Source organism: Indicator indicator, chromosome 15 (genome assembly GCF_027791375.1).
Source record: "Indicator indicator isolate 239-I01 chromosome 15, UM_Iind_1.1, whole genome shotgun sequence".
NCBI lineage: Eukaryota > Metazoa > Chordata > Aves > Piciformes > Indicatoridae > Indicator > Indicator indicator.
Window position 1 is genome coordinate 19,758,135 of NC_072024.1, and position 26,532 is coordinate 19,784,666.

At 56.7% G+C, this 26,532-nt stretch overlaps 1 protein-coding gene across 1 annotated transcript in view; it reads left to right on the top strand.

Annotated features, from left to right (window-relative positions):
* BSN (bassoon presynaptic cytomatrix protein) overlaps window positions 1-24,618 on the top strand; it is a 112,817-nt gene extending 88,199 nt beyond the window's left edge. The window contains exons 4-10 of the mRNA XM_054387353.1: window positions 10,686-11,135; window positions 12,498-19,160; window positions 19,904-21,998; window positions 22,302-23,044; window positions 23,985-24,078; window positions 24,201-24,344; window positions 24,578-24,618. Of these exons, the coding sequence (XP_054243328.1) occupies window positions 10,686-11,135; window positions 12,498-19,160; window positions 19,904-21,998; window positions 22,302-23,044; window positions 23,985-24,078; window positions 24,201-24,344; window positions 24,578-24,618 (10,230 nt within the window). The remainder of the gene's footprint in view (window positions 1-10,685; window positions 11,136-12,497; window positions 19,161-19,903; window positions 21,999-22,301; window positions 23,045-23,984; window positions 24,079-24,200; window positions 24,345-24,577) is intronic.
* The last annotated feature ends 1,914 nt before the right edge of the window (window positions 24,619-26,532 follow it).

The window sequence follows — 26,532 nt, forward strand, 5'->3', positions numbered from 1 at the left end:
ATCGTGTGAAGATTGACTGAAGGAGCTGGGGCTGCTTACTTTGAAAAAGAGGAGGCTGAGGGGAGACCTCATTGCTCTCTACAACTACCTGAAAAGACGTTGTGGAGAGGCTGGTGCTGGTCTCTTTTCACAGCAGGTTTAGACTGGACATTAGGAAAAATTTTTCCCATCAAGAGTGGTCAGGCATTGGAATGTGCTGCCCAGGGAGGTGGTTGAGTCACCAACCCTGGATGTGTTTCAAGGTGGTTTGGATGTGGTGTTTGGGGATATGGTTTAGGGGTGAACCTTGTAGAGTAGGGTTATAGGTTGGACTTGGTGATCCTAAGGGCCTTTTCCACCTGGATGTTTCTGTGATTCTGTGATTCTATGATAAATGAATATGAAAGCTGCTGCCCAGCAGTGGCAACCATGTGAAGTCAAGAATGTGTTTTGTCTGAACTGGGGGTGAGCTGGTGCAGAAGGTAGGTGAATTTGTTTGGTCTGAGTGAGGATGGGCATTCCTGGTGGTCAGGTCTCACCCCAAAACTGGTCTTCTCTTCTTCAAATAGTAACGCAGAGGATGACCTGTGCCCACATAGGGCTGGTTGGCCTCCATTTCTCGCATCCTCATGGTCTCCAGGCAAACCAGCTTGCATTCATCTCCACAACCACTGCCATGCTGGGAGCTGGCTTCTCTGCCTCCCATTGCCAGTGGCAGCTGGTTTCTGGCTGGATGTCTGTGTTCTTGCAGAAGCATGGCAGTGACACCAGTGCTCAGCAGTCCATTCCCAGGGTGAGGGATGCTCAGCCCCAGCCCTGGAAATTGGTCCCATGGTTTTCAGAGAAGCCAAAAGCATCCTTTGCTCTCCTTAGTATCCTTCTTATTTGGGGGAGGGGGGTGGGGTGGTGCTGAGGTTTTTTTTGTTGGTTTTTTTTTTTTTTAATCTAATGAACTGGAAGGAAATATGTTGAGTGGGGAGGGATGTCTATATATATTCTGCAACAGCACCGGTTTCCAAATTTTGGACAGCTGTGTACCCTTTTTTAGCAGCCCCTTCACACAGCCCACACAGCACCCAGGCTCTCATAATCTGGCTGGTTTGGAAATACGCTTCCTTGATTGCAAAATAGTTTCAATCCTTTGACTTAGAAACATTCTTGCTGTTGGAAAAGATTTTTTTTTTTTAAAGCTCTAAAAATACAGAAGGTGCTTCCTGCCATAGCAGCTGCCCTGATTTTGGAGGTGGTGGAAAATGGGCAGGGATGAGCTGGGGGGCTTGTGACTATGGCTGCACAAGGATGCAGATGCTGGGATGCTCTGGAGCTGGACTCTGCTGGGAGCCACTGCCTGTGGATGCCATAGCTGGGGAAGGGTTGTTCTGGGGCCCTAGCTTCATGATCTGAACTGATTGTCCAACTGGCCCCTTGGCATTTGAGTCAGTCAAGGTAAGCTTCTTTCCCAGCTCTGTGGAATAAAATTATTGGGACCCGACAGTGAAATAACAATATTGAAAAGCAGTCCAAGCTTGATTCTAGCACCACCATTCCTAATAACATGGCCTTTTCCTCTAGCCTCTATCAAGCCAAATGGGACAGCCCAGGAGACAGCAGAGCAGCATATACCTGTATCCACAGGTCACTGCCCCAGAAAGCGCATTGGTAGATCTCCACCTCTGCCCTGGATGGCAACACCCTGACCCAGGGGTAATGGCCGCTGGGGTTTGCAGCTGGGCAAGAAGCCACAGATGGGCCAGACTGGCTGTGCTGGTGGGAACCACCTTCTCAGCTCTCCCACAGCCGCAGAGGCTGTGCTGGTGGGAACCACCTTCTCAGCTCTCCCACAGCCGCAGAGGCTGTGCTGCTTTCCCCTCACCACAGCAGCGCTGGCTGCCCGGCCATTGACGGCTGCAGTGGCATAAGCTGGACTTGGCAGTAGCACAGCTATTCCTCGAAGGCGGGCGGAGGGGAGCATTGCTATTACTCATCAGCCAAAGACTTTCAACTGGAATAATCCTCTGCTGGATCTGTGGAGCATCAGCCCACAGGGTGGGAGGCTGGGAATGCCTCAGGGGCTGTTGCTCTGACCTCTGAGCTATGTGCTGGAGAGCTGCTGCATCCCTGCTGTGGCTGGGAGCAGGAGAGGAAAAAATCCCTCGTGTGAGGTATGTGCAGGTGGAAGGAGAAGGAAGAGCCACGGGAGAAGGATGGTCCTGGGGACCACAGGACTGTGATGGCCCCTTTGGCATATGGCTGTTGTTTAGCTCCCCACCTCTGCTTTCATTTCTCCATGGTAAAGGGGACAAGTGGTAGAGCAGACACTGCTGTTCCTGCTGAGGGCAGGGTTGGTGAGGGCAGGGAGCATTGATGAGAGACACAGAATTTGCACTGCCCATGGCTGCCATGGCTGATGGCAGCTCCAGTGCTCAGCCATCATGTGCAGTTTCTCCCACCTTCTCTTTCTATGTCTTTTTTTCCAACCAGGAGAGGTCCCAGAAGGCAAAAGGAAAAGGGATGGAGCAGAGCAGATGGGAGGCAGAGAACAAGCCCTGCAATGCGAAGCTCATCCTGGCGAGCTCATTACCCCGCACTGCTTTTAATCACATTATTGCAGTGTGAAGGCCACTGGTCCATCACACACATCTAAAATAGAGCTGGGGAGGGACTGTCAGCTTCACTAGCTTGAGAGAGGCCACGGGAACAGATAAGAATAGGCTAATGCTGGAAAACATGTCCATGGGTTGCTTAGTCAAATGCTATATTTAGCAAGGGATTGAAATAACTGTGGTGGTTTGCAGAGAGGCTAATCTCTGAACCCTGGTTGCTTTAATACTTGCCCAGTTGATGGTAATGAAGTCAATTAGCGTGGAGCAGCTGGCTGCCAAGGAACCTTGGCTGAGGGAGGTGTGTGCAGTCCCCTTGCTGCCTTTCCCTGCAGATGGTCCCAGGAGCCTGTGGCTCTATGCTGGGGAATTGCTGGCTCTTTGTTGCAACAGCCTCCCATGGGCAGCGCAGAGATGCACAGCAGCTCCTCAGGGAGCCCACTGAATGGCATTTAGAGTTGCATTTAATGCTCCCTTTTTATTTACAGATTTTGTGTATATATAGAGTCACAGAATCATTTTGGTTGCAACTGGTTTTGTATCAGTTAGATCATCAAGTCTAGCTGTTAACCCTGTACTGCCAGATCACCGCTAACCCATGGCCCTCAGCACCACATCTACACATCTTTTAAACCCCTACCTGGATGGTGACTCCACCACTGCCCTGGGCAGCCTGTTCCAGGTCTTGACAACACTTTGGGGAGGAAACGTTTCTTAATATCTGACCTAACCCCCCCCTGGAGCAACCTGAGGCTGTTTTCTCTTGGGAGAAGAGACCAACACCCACCTTGCTCCAACCACTGTTCAGGGAGTTGTGGAGGGTGAGAAGGTCTCCCTCAGCCCCTTTTTTCTCCGGGCTAAACAGTGCCAGTTCCCCATCCCAGTATCTCTCCTGCACATCTGTATATTTGTATGTAAGCACAGAGCTCAGCAGCACACACGTACGCCTGTCTGGATGCAGTTCAGCAGCACAGGCGCAGGCAGCTCTGCATCTTGCTTGAGAGGCATTTTGAGGGTCTTTTTAGAGGGAAAAAGTGCACAATCAAGGCAATATACCCACTTGTTCTCAGTCCCCTCCTTGCACCAAGACCACCTGAATCCTCCTCGGTCTCTTCCCAGGGCAGGCAGAGCTCTGATGAGCCTCTCCTGTGTTTGCTCCATCTCACTTCCTGATCTCTGGGCGCTTCCTCGCCCTCGTTTCAAATCCCATCACTGCCTCAGCCTCCTAGGATAGATAAGGGCTGGGGTGGAGGTAAAACCAGGTCTGTGGTTATTTGCTGATGGCACACGAGGTTAAAAGTGCTGTGTATGAACGTACAGCGGTCAGGGCTGTGATGTGTATCCTCTCCTCCACAGGCAAGCTGGGATAGCACTTCCCTCTCGCCTCCTAAAACTGCAGCAGCTTTGTGAAAGGGGTTTGTCAGAGGTGTGTAGTGCCTCCAGCCATGGGGAGGTGATTTGGAGGGGCATAGGGGAGCTGTGCTGTAAGAAGGGGCTGAAACTGAGCGGGGAGCAAGCCAGCGCTTGGGCAGCAGCATCCCAAATGAATGAGCACTGGGGTCTCGCCGAGGAGGTTGCTGGCAGTGACAGCATCTTTGCCGAGGGGAGGGAAGAGCACAGGAGTGCTTAGAGGGTGGAAAACCTGCCAGCTAGACCCCAGGCACTGCCTGAGATGGATCTCAAACAGCCCTGGCATCCAGTGATCAAGTATGACTCAGTCTCTTTTCTGTAAAAGCCATCCACAGTATGAACAGAGCTGTGAGGTTCTCAGCACAAGGAGCACTTGGGAGATGGGATCATACAGTGAGGTGTCCCCATTTCTGCTGCAGGAAGTTGTGTACAAGGTGTCTGGATGTCAGGAGATGTAAACAGGAGGTTTCCTGCAAAGCAGGACTGAGAGGAATGCTCAAGAAGTGATTTTTATGAGGTTCTTGTTAATTTGGATCTTGATTCAGATAGCAGAAGTGTTTTCCATATTTTCCAGGCACCCATCTGCCACAGTGATGAGCCCTGCACAGTTCTTGTCAGCAAATAAATGAAAAATTCTTGTGAGATTCGCTGCACTTAATGCTGGGAGATGAGATCTGGCTCATGAGATACTTATACCTCGTGCTGCTTATCTTATTTTGTACTGATTTTTGTCCTGGTATTTTAATAGATACCAATCTGATTGTGTAAAATAATACCCAGGAGCAGAAATTAACCAGGCAGAGTCCTAGGAATGATACTGCAGGGAATGGTTGGTGCTGGGATGAAGACCATGGCTGTGTATCTCCCAGGAGTCAGAGAGGTTGCGGGGAGGTCTTGAGGGTGATGGGGATGGTAGGGAGCAGTTTGCACTGGGATGAAGACCACAGCCATGCACCTCCTAGAATCCAGAGAAGTTGCAGGAAGTGGCTCAGGCCTGATGAGGAAGGTGGAACTGGCAGCCAGAAGCTAAACTGGGAAACTTCTGGGGAAGCCTCTGTCACCACTGGCTCCCACCAAGGCTCTCAGACCTCTGAAATGCTGAACAGGGGATCCACATGCGACCGTGATGCTGAATCTCTCTGGCTCCATCAGTAAAAAACCAACCCAGTGGTGCTGGGGGAATCAGCATTTAATTAACTTGCCAAGCAGTAACGCTGACCACAATGAGGCGGGAAGGCTTCTATTTGAGTTAATTACAGCTTTGGGTTTGCCCATTAGTAAATTAAAACAATTGCAGGGTAAAACCTGGCAGAGGTTGGTGAGCATGGCTGTGGCCACCTGCCAGTGGATGCCAGAGCTTGGGGGGGCTCACCCCCTACGCACCCAGACCCCTGGTGCACACTGACCCCACGGATCACCCTGGGGCATTGTGGGGGCAGCAGCCCCAGGGGGTCCTCTGTGAGCAAGGCTGCTGCAGATGCCCCCTGGCCCCCCAGGAGTGAGCACAGGCAGCATGGCAATTACCGCCCATGCAGCAGAGCCCATGAAGATCACAGGATCACAGGATGTTAGGGGTTGGAAGGGACCTCCAGAGATCGAGTCCAACCCCCCTGCCAGAGCAGGACCATAGAATCTAGCACAGGTCACACAGAAATGCAACCAGATGGGTCTTGAAAGTCTCCAGAGACTCCAGAGGGACTGTGGCCACAGCCTGTATCCCCCAATGCCACTCATGTGGAGCAGAATTAAAAGCAGGGATAGTCCTTACTGCTCAGCTGTGACACACTGAATGAAGCCACCTGCCCTCAGTTGCTGGCCAGGGCTGCCCTGCACCCCGGGCTCCATCCTGCTGACCACAAGATCTCCCTTTCTCTCTCCAGAAACCTACATTTTCCATAACTCCTCTGCAAATCCTGGTGTTTTGGGAGTGAAAAAGGCTGGGATCCCAAGGGGTCAGTGTAGTGACCCACCCAGGACATCAGCTGATGACTCAGTTGGGCTGGGCAGCCCTCCTTGTTCCCCTGCCTGCCTGGATGGCTGATTGCCAGTGCTCCCTGCCCTGCCAGCACCTTTTCATTTAAACTGGCATCTCAGGCACACTTCACGCATCTTCACCTGCTCCCCACTGCCTGCCCTCTGCATGGTTAAAGCCCCTGTGCCCACTGCCGTGGTACAAATCTCTGGGGCAGCAACCCCTGGTGCTCAGAAGCCCCCATCCCCGCTCTGATCAGGCCAGGCTTTCCAGAGTCTTTAAGCATGCAGACCCAGACAGGCACTGCTGTGCTTTTGCCATAAGCTCCTTACCCACTTCCTGGCCTGGCGAGGGGCACCCTGACTTCCTGGGCATGCCATGGTACAGACATGCAAAGCACTAAGTACAGCCTAATTATTATTATCTTCATGGGATCTGGTTAATCTGGGTGGGGATTTACAAGCTGTTAGCAAACAGCTGGTCGTGGAGAGTTTGCATTTTTCTCAGGGGCAGAATAATCCCATTGGCCACCTTAGCTGGGAAATGCCCACAGCCAGGCTCTGTGTACAGGGGAGCTGCTCCAGAGCCGAGCCCAGCCCTCTGAGAGGGAGCAGAGGTGCTGTGGAATAACCAAACACCAAGCCAGCAAGGCTGCAGGACCATGGCAGAGGGGTGGGGCATGACACTGACAGAGCATGGGGGTGAGATGCCTCAGGTGCAGCATCTGCACTGAGCCCATGGAGTTGCAGCATCCAGCAGTATCCAGCAGCTGAGGAAACAGCAGCTAGGGTTGGAGCACCTCTGCTACGAGGACAGGCTGAGGGAGCTGGGGTTGTTCAGCCTGGAGAAGAGGAGCTTCTGGGGAGACCTGATAGCAGCCTGCCAGTACCTGAAGGGGGCCTGCAAGAAGGATGGAGAGAGACTGTTTACAAAGGCCTGCAGTGACAGGACAAGGGGCAATGGCTTCAAACTAGAGAAGGGCTGATTTAGATTGGACATCAGGAGGAAGCTCTTCACCACGAGGGTGGTGGAACACTGGAACAGGTTGCCCAAGGAGATGGTTGAGGCTCCTTCCCTGGAGATACTCAAGGTGAGGCTCGATGAGGCCCTGGGTAACCTGATCTAGTGGAGGATGTCCCTGCTGACTGCAGGGAGGTCGGACTGGATGACCTTTGGGGGTCCCTTCCAGCCTGGAACACTCTGATTTTATGATCCTGTGAAACTGAGATAGATTGGTCTGGAGAAGAGGAGGCTGAGGGGAGATCTAATTGCTCTCTGTAACTCCCAGAAAAGAGGTTGTAATCAGGTGGGGGCTGGTCTCTTCTCCCTAGTATCAGGTGATAGAAAGACAGGAAATGGTCTGAAATTGCACCAGGAGAGGTTTAGATTGGGTATTAGGAAAAATGTCTTTCCTGCAAGAGTGGTCAGGCATTGGAACAGGCTGCCCAGGGAGGTGGTGGAGTCACCATCCCTGGAGGTGTTCAAAAAATGTGTAGCCAATGGCACTTCAGGGCATGGTTTAATGACCATGGTGGTATTAGGCTGACAGTTGGACTCAATGGTCCTGGAGGTCTTTTCCAATTGAAATGATTCTATGATGGGTGTCAGCACAGAGCATGGGGACTAACAACTCAGAGAGGTTTGCCAGAGATGTTCTCACTGGGTGCAGGTGGCCTTGTTCACCTTCATCTCCCTGCAGCTGCCACAGACAGGACTTCTTGAGCCCTATGCACATGGAGGAGCCAGGCAGCTGTCAGCTCCTGCTGCTGGAGGTATTCAGTGAAGCCAATCCCAGGATATCCCCTGGGGAGAGGCTTTTTACAAGTGCTTGTTGTAATAGGATAAGAAGGAGTGGATTGAGGCTTGGGGAGGGCAGATTTAGACTGGATATTAGGAAGAAATTCTTTACAGTGAGGATGGTGAGACACTGGAACAGGTTGCCCAGGCAGTCTGTGGATGCCCTGGAGGTATTCAAGGCCATGTTGGACAAAGCCTTAAAGCAATCTAGTCTAGTGGAAGGTGTCTCTCCCCATGGCAGGGGTTTGGAACTAGATGATCTCTAAGATCCCTTCCAGCTCAAACCGTTCTATGATTCTATGATATCATGAGAAATGTCACACTGGCTGCTGTGGCACAGTCAGCATTGGCAGTGTACACACAGCTCCACGTGGCACTGGCTGCTGGCAAGGCCAGGGCCTCTTCCAAGGCTCAGAAAAGTTCAGTTATCCCTTCCCTAGTTTTCTGCCATCCAAGGCTGTACCCACATAGGACTTGGCACAGGATTCCGACTACAGTGCAGGGTGCTGGACTGGCAGCAGAGTCTTCCTGGCACGAGAGACCCATGGGGTGCTGAAAGAAAAGTCATTCCCTTCTCCAGAGCTTTTCAGCCACCACAGTCTGTCAGGGTGGGAGATCATGAGCATGGGCAATGCCCCATCCAGGACTGGGCAGGGTGAGTAGTTCAAGGCAGGCTGATCTTCTCTGGTCCCTGCAGGACCAAGCAGTGAGCTGGCACAATGGTGTGGCAGAAAGGGACGAGCAGGAGCTGAGCTCTGCCCTGGCAGGCAGCCTGTCCCCTTACTGCTGGCACTGGGGAGGGAGGTGTGGTGAAGGCAAATGGGATTTCTGAAAGGGAAATGAAAGGCCAAGTATCTCCATGAGGCAAAGATTCAATTTGTGTCACACAATCACATTTCCTTCTGCAGTCTGAAATAATTACAGAGCGGAGCGGGGCAAGGAGATCTGATTCAGAGGCACAGGGACAAGAGCAAGTTCTGAAATAAAAGAAGACAAATGCAGTCATTAAGATACAATAGGCTGCACTTGCCCCTTAATTAGACTTTCTCTTTGATTAAGCAGTAATTAAATATTACCGTGCTGAAAGAGATTTCTTTTTATGGCACTCTGGAGCCCTAATGTATTCTTAAGATGTTTGTGTGACAAGCAGGGGCTGCTGTGGGGTGGTGAGGGTGGGAGGGAGGATGTTGCCCACCTGTACCCCATCCCTGCAGAAGCAGTCCTCCTGCCCCTCTGCTCCCTGGAGAGCAGGGGCTGGATGGCTCCTCCTGGTCTGGGTTGCTCTAGGAGCCAAGAAGTGTCTGTGGGGAAGCCCTCTACTCCCAGCCACCACCAGCTCAGGAGCATCTCCAGCATCTTGGCATCAAAGAATCATAGAATTGTTTAGGTTGGAGAAGACCTTTCAGATCATTAATTCCAACCATTATGTCTTTTTGAACTGTGGGGACTCCTGTGTGTGGGATGCAGGTTCCAAGCCTGTTATGTTACTTCCATACATGTGGGGTTTCGAGTCATAGAACAGAATCGTAGAACCATTTAAGTTGGAAAAGACCCTGAAGATCTTTGTGTCCAACTGTTTAGCTAGCACTGCCAAGTCCAACACTAAACCATGTCCTGGATGTCACACCTACAAGTCTTTTAAATCCGTCTCCACTCTACTCTACTCTACTCTACTCTACAGTGTCTCTACTCTACAATGACTCTACTCCTGCTCTGAGCAGCCTGTTCCAGGGCTTGACAACCCTTTTGGGATAGAAATTTTTGCTAATGTCCAACCTAAACCTCCCCTGGTGCAACTTGAGGCTGCTTCCTCAAGGCTATTTTTGGTGAACCTCATCTTCTGCATGGAGACCATGGCCTTTGTGGCTCCAGGAAATGCAGGCATCTTACAGCCCAGTCCCAAGCTGACCCAACTGAAGCATATGACCACATCTCTGACAGCATGACAGCTCATCTGGGGCCAGCTGCCCCTGGAGGTTGACCACCCCAAGCTTTGGGAGCAGTGGATCAACAGTAGAGGAGTCTGGGGAAAAGAACGTGGAGCCTATCAGGCTGTTAGCAGCAAACCCAGAAAGATTTAAGATGATGAAACATCGAAAGAGAAAGAAATGTCAAGCCCCCATTCCTGGACATTCCTGAGTGGGTAAAAATAGCCCTTGGATGACCCAGGTGGGGAAAGTGCTTCTGATGTCTTAATGCAGAGCCTCTGCCATAGTCCCACGGGCTCTATGCCACTCACAGCCCTGCTTGCAGGCTGCTTTTTGCAGGCCATAACAGGATGGCTCTTGCTGAGAATCTCACTAGAGGAGATTGCTGTGTTCCTTGCCTGCACAGCGTGTACTCTGGGTAATATCTTTGGCAAATTTGTGTGTGCTTGTGTACTCAGTATTTTCTGAGAACCTAGAAAAAAAGATCTTTGAGTGTGATTGTGATGATGCTATTAAACCTTTATTGTATCGAGGAGAACAAATCAGAGGGAGAAGCTGCATGGAGCCTGAGAAGTGTTGAGCTGTGGTAGTAATCTGCCTTAGTTGTTTAATTTCACCTAAAAGTGACGCCAGCAAGTCTGGAGTTGAAAAGAGCTGGTGATGCTGAGGTGTCCTAGGGGAGAGTATGCAAGCCCTGTGTCGTAGCCATGGTCCCTCTGGCTGAATATCACTGAAGTCTGGACAGGGGTAGGGAAAGATTTAGGATGGATGGTTGGCAGACTGTGGCTCCAGCACTGCACACCACTCTGCAGTCTGTGCTGGCATTTTGGTGCTTGCCTGACCACCACCTGGCCTCTCCAAAGCCACTTATGTGGTTGGGACGGGCTGAGTCCTTTGCACCATCCCTGTGTGTGCCATCAGCTCAACTTGTCAGTGAGGACCCTGTCAGGACAAAGCTCCCGGAGCTTGAACAGAACTTTTCCTGTCTTTGTTTTACAGAAGAACGAATGGCTGTGCTTGAACTGCCAAACTCAGCGCCTGCTCGAAGGCAGCCTCGGTGACCCTGCCCCGATGCCGATGCCGATGCCGATGCCTACCCCAAAGCAAACGCCCACCAGCTCCCCGCAGCACCGGCCGCCAGCCGCTGGCCCGCAGCAGAGAGCACCCGCGCCGGCAGCCGCCGAGCCGGCGGCACCCCCCGAGCGGCAAACCTCACCTGCAAAGACCCTTCGGGTGGCTGAACAGAGCAGGACCTCGAGCCCCGCCCCAGCCGAGAAGAAGAAGCCCCCACCGCCAGCCGGAGAAAAGCCACTGCCCAAAGCTGTCCCGGAGCCTTCCAAAGCTCCTGAGAGTACTGCATCAAAGGGGAAGAGCATAAGCCCCAAACCAGAGGTGGAGAGCAAGGAGAGCCGGGCTCCCCCCGAGGTACCACGGGCCAAGGAGCAGGAGGTGAGCTCTTGGGGTGTGTCCTGCTCTGAGCAGCCCTGGGCACTGCATCCCACCCAGGGCTGGTGTGGCAGTAAGCCATGCCTCCACCAGTGGCTGGGGTCAGAAAGAGGAGTTTATTTCAAGTTGGGGCAGAAACCAAATTGTTGAGTAAAGGTGAGGGTGATCTCAGAACACTGCTATCTCACTGTCTCAGCACTTCCAAACTACCCAGGAACTTTACAGGCTCCATAGCAGCCTATTCTCTTTATTATGATTCCATCAGTTTGGGCATAACGTGGTAGTTCAGGTCAGCTTTGGCCTTTGGAGTTATTTTTAAATGATGTAAGCGCAACTGAATTTGTTTTTAAATGGAAAACTTCTCCCATGATATTGCACACTGCAGCAATGGGCATTGCTCAAGCTCCTTGTCCCACCTTGTTACAAATTCAGTGTAATTTGGGCAAACATCTGGCTGCGCTGAGATGGTTTTCCCCCATGAGCAACCATCCTGGCAGCAGCTGGCACAGTCCCCCGCAGGAAGGGAATATGGAGGGAGGTCTCCACCAGCTAGGAATGGACAGCCACCCCCAGGAAAACCACTCCTCCCATCCTTGTCTGCTGGCACTTCCAAAATCAAATAAGGTCCATAGTCCTTCAGCCATGGTGAGAGGCCCTGCTGGTAGCACTGGGGCCAGAGGTGACAGCACTTTCCTCACAGTTCAGAGGCTTGTGCTCATGCCACCTAATTGTAACATCAATTAAACAGCCTGTTTATTTCTGCTGGCATCTAATGAGGGCCCTGAGGGCTACCCTGCTTCTGAAGACTGATTAGCAGGGCTGTCAGTCAGGGACATTAACATTCATTAAAAGGTGGCTGCCGCCAGCAAAGCTCCTGTCCTCTTGGTGCCACCACAGACCCCTGTCCCAAATACCAGTGCTTGCACATCTCCCCTTAGGGCAGCCCTGCCCTCACATCCCTCCCTTGGGGAAGGTTGTGTGTCCATAAGCACCCGAAGGCTTACAGCTGGGGCTCAGCCATCACTGGCTTTCTAAGTGGTGGGCAGCCAAACAATTGATATTTGGGTTAGTTATTGGGAAGGTAACACTGACGGGGCTCAGTTTCTTATACATATTTTTGTCCCATGATGCCAATTTTCCCCAGGGATATTTGCTGTGCTGTTCCCTGCTTGCAGCACACCCTTCCCTTGGTCCCCTGCCTTTGTTAGCAAGCACACAAATTGCTGACAAGCCATTGACACTGGACAACAGCCCCCAACACTGCCCAGACTGTCTGCATGTTCCCCAGAGAAGGATTTGGGGGGAAGCAGGGGGAGCAGCTCGGGAGCCACTGGGGTCTGATGCTGTGCTCTCCCTCACTCACAGGATGGGAGCAAGCCTTACCCCCCGGACCTGTCCCGCAGCCCCCAGAGCCTGAGTGACACTGGCTACTCTTCTGACGGCATCTCCAGCTCGCAGAGCGAGATCACTGGCCTGGTGCAGCAGGAGGAAGAGAAGCTGAGTGGCACTGGGTTGGCTGGGCAGAGCCCCCCCAGCCCCTCTGAGCTGACCAAGCTAGAAAGCAGCATGCGGCCCCTCCTAGAAGGCCGGGGGGCCCCACCAGAGCCCACTGAGCGTGGCAAAGCCTCCACAGAGCCACGGGAGGAGCAGCGGCAACGGCAGCGGCCGCGGTACCTCTCCATCGCCCCCGAAGCCTTTGACTCTGATGAGGAGCTAGAGGACATCCTGGAGGAGGATGAGGACTCAATGGATTGGGAGAGCCGGCGGGAGCGGCGGGAGAGCGCAGAGTCCTCGGACGAGTTTGGCAGCAAGCTGCGGCATGACTATGTGGAGGACAGCAGTGAGGGAGGCTTCTCGCCAGTGCCCCCAAGGCCCAAGGGCCGGGAGGCAGAGGTGAGCGATGAGGAGTTCATGCGGAGGCAGATCCTGGAGATGACTGCTGAGGAGGACAACCTGGAGGAGGAGGAGGAAGGGTACAGGCGTGTCAAGTACAGCATCCCCAAAACCGGGCAGAAAGCCGAGACAGAGAAGGGCAAAGAGCCGGCATCGACCAAGCGGCACCTGCCACATGGTGCCAGCAGCATGTACAAGGAGGAGAGGAAGGAGATGGAGGTGGCAGAGGGCAGTGACTTGAGCACAGCCCAGGGTGGTCTGCGGCGCTTCAAGACCATTGAGCTAAACAGCACAACTGGCTATGGCCGGGAGATGGAGGTGGGCCAGGAGGCAGACACCAGCATGGACCGGGAGCCCGAGCTGGAGATGGAGAGCCTGACAGGTTCTCCAGAGGAGCGCTCCCGGGGCGAGTACTCCTCCACTCTGCCGGCCACAACGCCCAGCTACACCTCAGGCACCTCACCCACATCCATCTCCTCTCTGGAGGAGGACAGTGACAGCAGCCCCAGCCGCCGGCAGCGGCTAGAGGAAGTGAAGCAGCAGAGGAAGGCTCGCCACCGCTCACATGGCCCCTTACTGCCCACCATTGAGGACTCATCTGAGGAGGAGGAGCTGCGGGAGGAAGAGGAGCTGCTGCGGGAGCAGGAGAAGATGCGGGAGGTAGAGCAGCAGCGCATCCGGAGCACAGCACGGAAGACCAAGCGCGACAAGGAGGAGCTGAGAGCACAGCGGAGGAGGGAGCGCTCCAAAACCCCCCCCAGCAACCTCTCTCCCATCGAGGATGCCTCCCCCACTGAAGAGCTGCGGCAGGCGGCAGAGATGGAGGAGCTGCACCGCTCATCCTGTTCTGAATACTCACCCTCCATCGACTCAGAAGCTGAGAGCTTTGACGCCGTGACCTCCAAGCTGTACAAGTCAGGCAGCGAATACAACCTGCCCACCTTCATGTCACTGTACTCCCCGACGGAGAAGGGAGAAAGCAGCCCCAGCCAACCTACCAGCAAGCCCCTCAAGAGTGCTGAGGAAGCTTATGAGGAGATGATGAAGAAGGCAGAGATGATGCAGAAGCAGCAGGTCCAGCAGGCCCAGACAGCTGTTTCCTACAGCAGCACCTACGAGCAGGTTGGCTTCCGTGGCACTGGGGCCCAGAATGGCTTTGAATACCAGTATGCAGAGGAGTACCAGTATGATGGTAGCTCCTCACACCCCTCCCAGCCCAGCTATCCCAGCACTCTCCCGAAGGTGGGAGTGGTGTATGAGGAGATCCTGCAGACCTCACAGAGCATCTCCAGGATGCACCAATCCTCCTCGTTTGACCTGGCCCTTGAGCAGGGTGAGAAGGTGAAGGGACAGGAGGAGACATACCCAGAGAAGCACTTCCTCAATGCTGAGAGCGCCTACGCTGACCTGATGAAGCAGAACGGTGGTCCCCTCACTCCTGGTACCAGCCCCACACAGCTCTCTGCTCCTGTCTCCTTTTCCACCTCTGACAGCAGCACAGCCAAGGCCATTCCTGATGTCCGGGTCACCCAGCATTTTGCAAAAGAAGGGCAAGATCTAGCCAAGCTCCAGAGCACCCTAGCAGCACCCAGCCCAGTGTCAAAGGCTACCACCACTCCTTACACCTACAGCAAAGGTACCAGCACAGTGACAACAGCGGTGAGCGGCCCTGGGAGTGCGCCACGGAGCTACAGCTCCCCAACTCCAGAGGCCCCACCCATAGCCAGCAGAAGCTATACTCCAGTGAAGAGCACTGTCAGCTATGGCTCTCAGACAGAGGACACCAGCAGAAGCAAGGCAGTTGTGGAGATCAGTGTGCAGACAGCCAGGGAGAAGCTCCCCGCAGTGAGCGACATCAAGCCCGCGGCACCCAAGACATACTCCTTCTTCAAGACCTCCAGCCCTCCACTCTCACCCACCTCCCCCACGCAGAGTCCCACCCGAGCCACAAAGGCCACCGCAGAGTTTTCCACACAGACACAGAGCCCCCTTCTTCCCTATGAGGGTCTCTCTGCCACCACTACCAGCCCTGCCACCTCTTCCCCAATGGTGGCACAGGGAACGCAGACACCACACCGGTCAGGCTCGCCACGTCTGACCCGGCAGGCCTCCTCGCAGGATGCCCCCTTCATGGTGATCACTCTGGCAGCTGATGCGGCCAGCCAGACCAAACCGGTCAGCTCCGGCTCCCTGACATCCCCCACCTCATCCCCCACCAGGCCGAGCCGGCAGCTGCCAGGACACGGCTACAGCCAGACACCAGAGCAGGAGCAGCCACCAGGTGCCTACATCAGGACACAGTCAGTGAAGGAGCATGCCCAGAAGGCACCTGCTGTGACTTCAGCTGCTGATGGCATCGCAGGGCTCTATGGCTGGGCAGCACTCCCTGCAGAAAACATCTCCCTCTGCCGCATCTCCTCCATCCCCGGCACATCTCGGGTCGAGCCAGGGCCCAAGGTGCCAAGCACTAATGCTGTGGACTTACGGACTGCACTGAAGTCTGCCCCCATCATCATAACAGACCAAGGCATGGATCTCACCTCCTTGGCCACTGAGGCCAGGAAGTACTGCCTGACCTTGGACCACATCCCAAGTCGGCAGTCCACCGCTATCCAGCCTTTGATCATCAACCTCAACGCCCAGGAGCAGCCCCATGCCATCATCGCAGCAGCCAGCACTGCTGGCCTGGCCATTGCTTCTCCCATGATTCTCTCACAGTCCAAGCAGCCTGTGGTCTATGGAGACCCTTTCCAGAGCCGGATGGACTTTGGGCAGGGGACTGGGAGCCCCGTGTGCTTGGCACAGGTGAAGCAGGTGGAGCAGGGTGTCCAGACACCTGCCGTCAGAGCCAGTGGGGCAGCTGGCAGCAAGCCTGAGCCCACTGCAGCCCCTCAGAGCAAGTTTACAAGGTACAGCATGCCAGGCCAGATGTTGAAGAAGGATGTGCTCATGGCACAGACTGGTGGGACACATAATGTCAGTGGCCTCCCGCAGACCTTCCCAACAGAGCCAGCCACAGAGTTGTACCGGGCAGTGCCAGTGGAGCTGAAGAGCCAGAGCCCTCTCCTTACCCTGGGAGGCAAGAAATCCCAGGTGATGATGGTGCAGATGGAGGAGGCGGCAGCTGGTCCAGTGACCAAAGTGCTGAAGGAGGAGCCACCAGCAAATGTGCTGGACCTCACCGGCGTGAAGCCAGAGAGCCAGGTGGCCTGTTGTGACATGGTCTACAAGTTCCCCTTCAGCGGCAGCTGCACCGGTGCTTTCAACCCCACCTCCAAGATGCCAGAGAAGAAAGCTGGGGAGGCAGTGGCCCCTGTCCGGAAAGCCGGTGGCCCCCTCTATGGCAGCAGAGAACCAGAGCTGCCAGACACTTTCCCTTACCGGGAGCAACCAGCCCCAGCACCTCCACTCTATGAGGAGCAGAAGTTTTACCCAACTGGCAACTTTGGCCGCCTCTACTCCTCTATGTCAGACACAAACCTCTCTGAAATTGGGATGAGCTACTACCCCATGAAGGGGGATCAGCCCTTCCACTCCCCAGCAGGTGATGCCGCTGTGGACCTCAGCACCATGAAGCACTCCTACAGTGTGGGCTTTGCTGAGGGGGGTTACCTGGGCCAGGGGCTGCAGTATGGCTCTTTCTCCGACCTTCGCCAGCCAGCAGACATGTTGGGCCACCCACTCCCTATGCGGAGGTACAGCTCAGTCTCCAACATCTACTCTGACTACCGCTTCTCACCCCGCGGGGATCTTGCCAGCTTCCAGGAGTCCAGCCTGGCTCACTACAGTGCCACCACAGCACGCGAGATCAGTCGTATGTGTGCTGCCCTCAACTCCATGGACCAGTACGGGGGCCGGCATGCTAATGGCCCTGACATGCTGCCCTATGGCCCCAGCACTGGGCCAGGGGGCACAGGAGGGCTGACAGCTCAGCAGCAGGGCCCTACACCCCCCAAACCCAGTGGTGTGTACAACCCAACCTTCCCCGAGCCACGGCAGGGCTTTGGCAGCCTGGCACAGTACAACATGCCTGGTGTCCGCCTGGGCACCGTCCGGCAGATGTTCCCTTCCACCGCCACTGTGCGAGCTGCCGATGGCATGATCTACTCCACCATCAACACGCCCATTGCCTCCACACTGCCCATCACCACCCAGCCAGCCTCAGTCCTGCGGCCCATGCTGCGTGGTCTCTACAGACCCTATGGCCCCGGCGGCGTGGCAGCTGTCCCACTGGCCAGCTTGTCCAGGCTGCCAGTCATCACCCCACGTGTCCCACTGGCGGCACAGGGCCTTTACCGCTACCCAGCCCCCAGCCGGCCAGCCCCGGCAGCCTCACTGATGGAGACACCTGTCTACCTTGGCAAGCCTGTCAGCACTGCAGCAGCAGCTGCGGGTGCTGGCCCTGCTCCCAAAGCCCCCGCTGCACCCACCAGTGGCTTGCAGAGAGTGGAACCAGCAGGAGCTGCTCCTCATGCTGAGGGGCCAGTGGTATCAGCAGCACCTGCAGCAGCCAGCAAGGAGGGCGGGCAAGCAGCCACGGTGCCCAAGGCATCGCTGGAAGGGACTCAGCGGGAGGAGCGGGAGAGGGAAGAGGAACGGCAGCGCAAGCAGCAGGAGCACGTGCTGCAGCTGGAGCGGGAGCGCGTGGAGCTGGAGAAGCTGCGGCAAATGCGGCTCCAAGAGGAGCTGGAACGGGAGCGTGCGGAGCTGCAGCGGCATCGGGAAAAGGAGCAGCTGTTGGTGCAGCGGGAGCTGCAGGAGCTGCAGTGCATCAAGCAGCAGGTGCTGCAGCAGCAGCAAGAGGAGCGGCACGCACAGCTGGCCCTGCAGCGGGAGCAGCTTGCCCAGCAACGCCTCCAGCTCGAGCACATCCACCAGCTCCAGCACCAGCTCCAGCAGCAGCTGGAGGAGCAGAAGCGGCAAAAGAACATCTTCCCCGTGCCTGCTGAGCCTACCGCCCGCCTGCCCGAGGGTCTCACTGAGGTGCCACGGGGCATGCCGCACAATGGGCAGGCATGGCCGCCACCAAGCCAGGCGCCACCAGAGGGGCCTGCTGGCCCTCGCTATCCCGTGCCACAGCGGCCACTCAGCAGCTCAGCCTCAGATATGTCACTGCAGGTCGAGGAGTCCTGGGAGCCTGGCCGGGGCATCAAGAAGAGGAACTCCATGCCACGGCTGCGGGATGCCTACGATAAAGAGGCAACACGAGAGGCCTTCGCAGCAAAGAAGACAGCAGACAGCAGTGTGCAGACAGATGAGGAGGACGGGGAGGAGCGGTACCTGCTGTCACGGCGGCGGCGGGCACGGCGCAGCACAGACTGCAGCGTGCAGACAGACGAGGAGGACAGTGGAGAGTGGGAGCAGCCTGTGCGCCGACGGCGATCCAGGGCCTCACGGCATGCTGACTCTGGCACTGAGGGCAAGGCAGAGGGGGCGGCCCGTGGCACAGCCAGCGTGGGCATTCAGACCATCAGTGACTGCTCAGTGCAGACAGAGCCCGACCAGCTCCTCCGAGTCTCCCCCTCCATCCACATCACCACCCATGACCCCCGTGTGGAGATCGTGAAGTACATCTCGGCCCCAGAAAAGACACAGCGGGGCGAGAGCCTGGCCTGCCAGACAGAGCCAGAGGCAGCTCCCCAGCCCGGTGTTGTGGTCCCCCAGCTGACAGTCCCCACCACCATCCCACCCTACTCCACCAACATCCAGATGGTGAGCACTGGCCCCTTGGACCCTCACGCTGTCCGGCAGCAGACTCTAGGCAAGTTCGAGAAGAAGAAACCGGATCCCCTGGAAATTGGCTACCAGTCCCATTTGCCCGCCGAGTCCCTCTCCCAGCTGGTGACCCGCCAGCCACCCCGCTCTCCCCAGGTGCTCTACTCACCTGTCTCCCCACTGTCCCCTCACCGCCTCCTCGAGTCCTCTTTCGCCACCAGTGAGCGGCTGAACAAGGCTCATGTTCCCCCTCAGAAGCACTTCACTGCTGACTCGGCCCAGCGCCAGCAGACACTGCCACGCCCCATCAAGACCATGCAGCGCTCCCTCTCCGACCCCAAGCCCATCAGCCCCACTGCCGAGGAGGCCGGCAAGGACAGGTTCTCCCTCTACCAGCACTCGCTGCTCCCCAGCACCCAGGTACGTCAATGTGGGGAACAACCTTTCCGTCAGGGAACAACCTCGGGAGGCACCTCAAGACATTTCAGTTTCATTAGCACTGCAGCAATTAATATTTTAAAGGGCTGGCTTCCCATGGCAGCTGATGGCAGCCGGTGGGCATAGACATATACACCAACACCAGCAGACAGAGGGAGGCCCTGGAGCTCCACTGGCTGCGGGAGACTGTCAGCAAGCAGGAACTGGTGGAAGGATCAGGGCTGTGCCCTGCCCCAGCCAGGTCCCCCTCATTTCCTGAGGAGCAGTCACCAAGCATAGCTCCATTTTGGATTGTGGCAGCTCCTGTTCTCACCTTTTTCCCCCCACATCAAGGCTGCTTTGGGCTGCTCAGTGCCCAGCAAATAGCCCTGGGGCAATTCCCAGGGCAGCAGCAGGCCCTGGCTGCTCCCTCAGGCCCCGCTGCCGAGCGCCTGAAGATGAAAGGCAGTTTTTGTGGCAGGCGGCTGTCGCACACGGCCAGCTCAGCGCTTGGACAGCTGCCACCCCTGGTAATTACTCATGGAAAGCGCCCTGCCTGTTACTTCCGTCCTATTTATTGTGCTTTTACATAAACGCCACTTCCTTGGTGCATGGGGGAACATGTGCACAGCGGCCGCCTCGCCACAGCCCTAGGGCACAGGAGGAGGTCCATGATGCTCAGGGTGGGGGAATATGGGGGGACACCTACTTGAAAACCCCTGACCACGTGTTCCTTGGCTTTGCAGGTGGCAGGGCTGCAGTCAAGCCCCCTAGCACGCAAGGTGAAGCGGACGCTGCCCAGCCCGCCGCCCGAGGAGCCCCACGTTCCCCTGGCCAGCCCAGCCACCTCCCAGCTCTACCTGAGCAGCCTGGCCACCAAGGCCACTGCACCAGTTACCAAGGCCAGCCTGCTGAAGGAGCTAGACCATGACCTGAGGCTGGTAGAGCATGAGGCCACCAAGCTGCGGAAAAAGCAGGCGGAGCTGGACGAGGAGGAGAAGGAGATCGATGCTAAGCTGAAGTACCTGGAGCTGGGCATCACGCAGCGCAAGGAGTCACTGCTGAAGGAGCGGGGTGGCCCACGGGACCACCCTTACCTGCGCTTCCCTGGGGATCGCCGCGACTACCTGTCCGACAGCGAGCTGCACAGCCTGCGTCTTGCCGCCTATGACGGCACTGGCCTGCGCCCCACACCCACTGGGCAGTACCCTGACTTTGCCTACCCATACCCCACCCCACAGGGCCCTGCCAGCTTCCCACAGGCACGTCTGCAGCCTCCCCAGTACCCCACAGCCAGCACCACGCAGGATGAATTGCAGGCAACCCCACTGCCCACCTTTGCCTCACCCAGCGCCTTCCCGGCCCCTGGCACTGCGTACTCAGAGCTGGGCCCCCCAGGCCAGCCAGGCTTCCGGCCCCAGAACCCCTACCAAGCCCCAAGCGCCTTTTCTGGGGCAGCCACTGCACCGGCAGCACAGCCAACCCTCTTCCAGAGCCCTGCAGAGGTAGCTGGTGGGCACCAGAAGCCACGGCAGACCTCCCTGGCTGACCTGGAGCAGAAGATCCCCACTAACTACGAGGTGATTGGCACAGCTACCAGCTCCTCTGCTGTTCCCGATGTCACCTTCAGCACTGCGCCGCCAAGTGGCAGCTACGAGCAGTACAAAGCAGCTGAAGTCCGGCCGGCTGAGAGAGCCAGCACAGCGCAGGGCCCCTCAGCCAGCTTCCCTTCTGAGTCCCTCTACACCAGCCTGGAGCAGAACATCCCTCGTAACTACGTAATGATAGAAGACATAAGTGAGCTCACCAAGGAGAGCCCAGCAGTGGAGGGGCAGAAAGGGGAGCCAGTGGGCACAGGTGCTGATGGCCGCCATGGCAGGGAGAAGTCTGAGGTGGGGGATGCTGAGAGCTCCAGCCGGCCCTGTTGCTACACCAAAGCTGAGGAGGAGTCTGAGGAGGACATCTATGACCACCATGGCTCCAACTATCGAGGGAAGAACAGCTACCACAGGGGCGTGGAGAGCAATGGCAGAGTGTCAGGGAGCTCCACCAGCTCATCCTACTACTATGGGGACAGTGAGTACCGGCACTCTTCACGGGTGGACAAGCATGGCCCTGGTGCACCACTACCAAAGCATTCATCCAAGAGCCTGGCCCCTGCTGTTGTCTCCTCAAAGCGCAGCAAGCACAGGAAGCAGGGCATGGAGCAGAAGATCTCCAAGTTCTCCCCCATTGAAGAAGCCAAAGATGTGGAATCGGACTTGGCCTCCTATGCAGTGACCACCTCGGTTGGAAGCAGCAACGTGGCCTCCAGGGCCAAGAAGATGCAGGAGGAGATCACCTATGGCCTGAAGAAGAACGTCTATGAACAGCAGAAGTACTACGGTGTCTCCAGCCGGGATATGGTGGACGAGGAGGAGCGGGTCTACTCTGCCAGCAGTAGACCCCGCTCCTCTGGCTACGGGGTGGAGAAATCCTCCAGCCGGGAGGTGGGCAGCAGGAGCAAGTCCTACGAGCGGGAGGGTATGGAGCGCTCCCAGAAAGGCAGCTCCAAGCCCTCATCCCTTGGCATGAGCCAGAGCCGCGGGCGACCACCCATCCGCACACAGCACTCAGAGGAGGAGAGCCCTGTCAGCCCCCTGGGGAAGTCAGTGGGTGGGTCACGCACTGCAGGGGGACCCGGCCCCCAGTCGGCGGGGGACCCCTGCTCCCCATTCTGCTCCAGCCACTCGTTGCCTGATGTGCAAAAGCACATCAAAGATGTGCCAAGGAGTCACTCGTACAAGCACGAGGAGGGCTACGGCATGGACGATGCCCATTGCGTTGTCTCGGACAGTGAAGGTAACGGCTCCCCATGGTGACGACCCCAGAGCATGGCACTTCCCCGGGGCATGCCATCCGTTCATACGCAGAGACACTCTCACTGCCTCAGTTTGCTTGACATGTGCCTTCCTCCCCCCTCCCCGGGTGTTCGGTGTTAGCCGGTCCCATGCTGTGCCGTGCCGTGCCGTGTCCCATCCCTGCTGGCACGGGCTGTCCTTCGTTGCGCATGCCCGCCGCTTGCCTCTCCCGCCTCATTGCATGGCTTCCTCCCGGGCAGCCCTGAGCGAGAGATTGACTGTGGTTTGTTTTTGGTTTCCGAAGCCTATCATTTGGGTCAGGAGGAGACAGACTGGTTTGATAAGCCCAGAGAGGCACGGGCGGAGAGGGTCAGGCACTACGGTGGCCACTCTTCCTCACAGAAGAGACCCCCAGTTAAGCACACCTACCATGACTACGACGAGCCTCCCGAAGAGGATATGTGGCAGCACGATGACTACCCCCAGCACCGTGAGCACCGCCACCACGGGGAGTATGGGCGCCATACCGGCAGCTCCCGGCATGTCAGCGACGAGCCCCCACGCCGCTCGGCCAAGCAGCATCCACGAGAGCCTGGCCGCCACGAGCCCCGAGGCCATGAGCCCCGCTCTGCCTCCAAGAAGGCACAGCAGCCTGAGTCCCGTGCACCTGCCCCCTATGGGCCCAGCTCTGCCGAGTATGGCCCGCCGTCCCGCGCCGGTGCTCACCACCATGGCATTGAGGCCCCCAAGACACAGAAGCCTTCCCAGCCACATGGGTCAGCCACCCCAGCACCGAAGCCGGAGCCCCTTGCACACCCACAGCAGCCAGTGGCCAGGCAGCAGCAGGCAGGGCAGCAGGCGGCACGGCAGCAGCCAGCTGCACGGCAGCCTGCCCAGCCAGTGGGCTCGGCACAGCCTGAGGCCAGGGGCAGGACACAGGGACCTCCGTCATCCCGACCACCGCAGCAGCAGCCTGGGCCAGCCCAGGCAGCAGGGAAGGCACCGGCCGTGCACAATGCACAGCCAGGCGGGCATCCAGCGCCAGCAGTAAGTACGAGCTTGGCCAGCTCAGCTGCCTCCCCGCCCCATGGCTCCATGGCCCCATGCCTCCCCACCCCATGGCTCTTCTCCCAGGCAACCAGCAACAGAATAAGAGGACACAGTTTCAAGCTGTGCAGGGGGAAGTTTAGGCTTGATCTTAGAAGGAAGGTCTTCACAGAAAGAGATTGCCCTTTGGAATGGGCTGCCCAGCGAGGTGGTGGGGTCAATGTCCCTAGAGGTGTTTAAGAAGAGACTGGATGAGGCACTTAGTGCCATGGTCTAGTTGATTAGATAAGGTTGGGTGATTGGTTGGACTTAATGATCTTGGAGGTCTCTTCCAACCTGGTTGATTCTGTGATTATGTGATTCTCTGCCTGGGACTTTCCTGTTCAGCCACAGTCAGGTGCTGGCAGGTGAAAGGTTGGTGATGGGAGTCATGAGGCAATGAGTATCCTACTCCTGTGCCCATCACAGCCATCCCTGGGTGTCATAGGAGCAGCCATCACCTCAAGAGGACCCTGGAAGGGACTATATTCTCCCAAGTAACAAGGGATAGAACAAGAGAAAACAGCCTCAAGTTGTTCAAGGGAAGGTTTAGGTTGGATATTAGCAAAAATTTCTTCCCTGAAAGGGTTGTCAAGTCCTGGAACATGCTGCCTAAGGCAGTGATGGAGTCCCCATCCCTGGAGGGGTTTAAAAGCTGTGTAGATGTGGTGCTGAGGGACATGGTTTAGTAGTCACCGGGGAGTGTTGGGTTAACAGCTGGACTCAGTGATCTTTTGCAACCTCAACAATTCTGTGATTCTATTCCCATGCTCTGGATCCTTAGCTGCCTCTTTTGGGTCTATGGAGCAGCCTCTGGGGTTTTCAGTGTCATCTCCCAGCCCAGGCCTCCCCTGAAGGATTGCCAGCAGGGCAAGCTCTGAGAGCTGTTTTCTCATTCCAGCCAAAAGCAGAGCAGACGGACACATCCAAACCTGCAGCTAAAGTGCCACAGCAGCCGGGGAGAGCACCCACAGCACAGCCTCTGGGAGCAGCAGGTCAGTGGGCCCAGCAGCATGATGCCACCCCCCTCTGCCAGCTGCCCAGCACCCTGAGGGCTTGGCTGAGCTCCCTGGGCTGGGGCTACTACCAGCCAACAGTGGCTTAATTTGTCCCGCAGCAGACAGCAAAGCTGCTCCAAGAGTGGCCGGGCCACGTGGTCTGGCCAGCATGGCCACGGGGCAGCCTGGGGCGGAAGGAGAGAGTGTCTTCTCCAAAATCCTGCCGGGAGGGGCAGCGGAACAAGCAGGCAAACTGACTGAAGGTGAGAGCTGCTCCAGGGGCAGAGACAGGATCACGATGCTCTTTGGCACCAAGACAGGGTCAGGGTCCATGGGAGTGACTGAGTGCAGCCTGTGGGGTGTGATGCTCCTGCAGTCTGGAGCTCAGGGAGATGGGGTGACAGGGAAGATGGGGAGTCTAGGGAGGTGAGGGGCCAGGGAGGTGGGGGACCAGGGTGCCTGCACCATACTGATGCCTCTTCCGGCTTTCCCACAGCGGTGTCGGCTTTTGGCAAGAAGTTCACTTCGTTCTGGTGAGAGAACAGCACAAGGTGAGTGCAGCCAGGGCTGGGTGCTGCACCATGGGCTCTCCCTAGCCCAGCTGTGCCTGATGCCCTCCTACTCCCTGTCACTGCAGGAGTTTGGGAAGTGAGTTGGAGATCGAGTCATTGCAGTGGAAAAACCTATGAAGAAGCCAGTGAATTCAGCATGCAGCACCAGACTCTGAGTATAACAGTGAGTTACACCTCCACTATGCCATTCCCAGGGCTCCTGCTGTCACCCCTGGCACCCACTCAGCCTTGCCTGGCCACACTCCTCATCTCCAGGCTGAGAAGGACACAGCGCAGCTCGCTCCCCTTCGTTCTGGGCCACTCATCCCCATCCTTGGCCCCAAGCACCTGCCTCAAGCCAAGACATGGGGGATTGGCCTCGTTCCCTGGTCTCGGCAGTGCCACGTGGGCTGATGCCATGCGGATGCTGGTGCAGACCCTGGGCTTGCAGGGAAGGTTTGGGCAGCCCAAGCTCTGCTCTGAGAACCCATCCAGCATGGGGGTGGCAGCAGCTGCTCTGCTAGCAGAACCTCTTGGCTTGCCACTGCCCATTCGCTGGCGCTGGTGCTGGTGCTGCTGCTGGGTGGGATCCCCTCTGCAGGGGCACCACCATTTGGGCTAACTCCTCTCTCTTTGTCTCTCACAAGCTTTTGAAAGCAGGGCAATCCCTGGATGTTGGACCAAACGGCGGCCAAGCAGGGGCCTGGCGGACGCCCTGGGGCAGGTGCCCCCCATGCCTGGCAAGCAGCTCCGTTGTGGCACACGGCAAGCCCCAGAAGCCACCCCGAGGGAACAGGCCTGATCCGGACCATCGGGTTAGGCCCTGTAGGCGGGCCATGGCCCTTTCTCAAGATTATACGCAGAGTTGCTCCCTCCGAACCCCAGCTCTTGCCTCTTCATAGGTTTTTCCCCGCTGCTGTGAGCCGAGGGCTGGACGCCACGGGCACCTTTCCTCCTTCCCAATCCCATCCACCCTGCCGGGGCCATCCCCATGCCCCCTACACTGCAGCCTGCTCCCGGCCCTGCCAGGGAGCCCCCAGAGCGCGTCAGCTAGGACCTAACACTGTTTCACTACCAAAATATGAGGCCATAGGACTCTGACATGTGGCCGGCCAGCCTTTGTCAATGCTTTGCCGGCTGGGTGCGCATCCCGAAGCCATTGGAAGTATTGAAAGGGCCACGCTCGCCCTTGCCGTGCAGCCGCCAGGCACCCCTTTTCTTTCGAGAACAGCCTTAATCATCCCACTTTGATTTCTGTGTATACCTCATCCGCACTGGGGGGGGCACGGGGCGTCGTTGGGGGGGGTCCTTTTTTCTCGGTTTCTTTGGATTCATTTTATTTTGGTTTTGGGATTTTTTTTTTCTAAACTTTATACCAAATCCTCTTCCCTCTTTGCTTTGTGCGATGAGTTAGCACACACGGGCTGTCGTCTGTAGAAGCAATAGAGTGCAGGAGGCTACAAAAGAGCACAAATCCCATGGAACAAGATCAGGAGAGCTTTGCCTCCAGCAGTATCCTTCCTCTTACTGTGCAATCCAAGTCCTTCTCAAGCCATTTCGTGGGGACGCGCGGACAGCCGGCATGGCGGCTGGAGGCCAAAGCCCACTCACCCTGCTTGGAGGGGATTCCCCGGGAGAGGGGGGGAAGGCATCCCAAGGAGGGAGCTCGTCAGCATACAGCCACGTGCCGCCTGCACCCCGCCACTTCCCTGCACCGGCGGCATCCCCCCACCCCAGTGCCCTCCACAGTGGGTGGCAGCCGCCCGCTCACCCGCCCGATGTTCTATGCAACGAAATAACACGACTCCAGAACAAGACCTGTGAATAGCTAATCAGTTCAATGTGGCTCCTAAGGGTTCCATCACAAAGCGTGCCGCCGAGCAACCCAACAACTACTCTT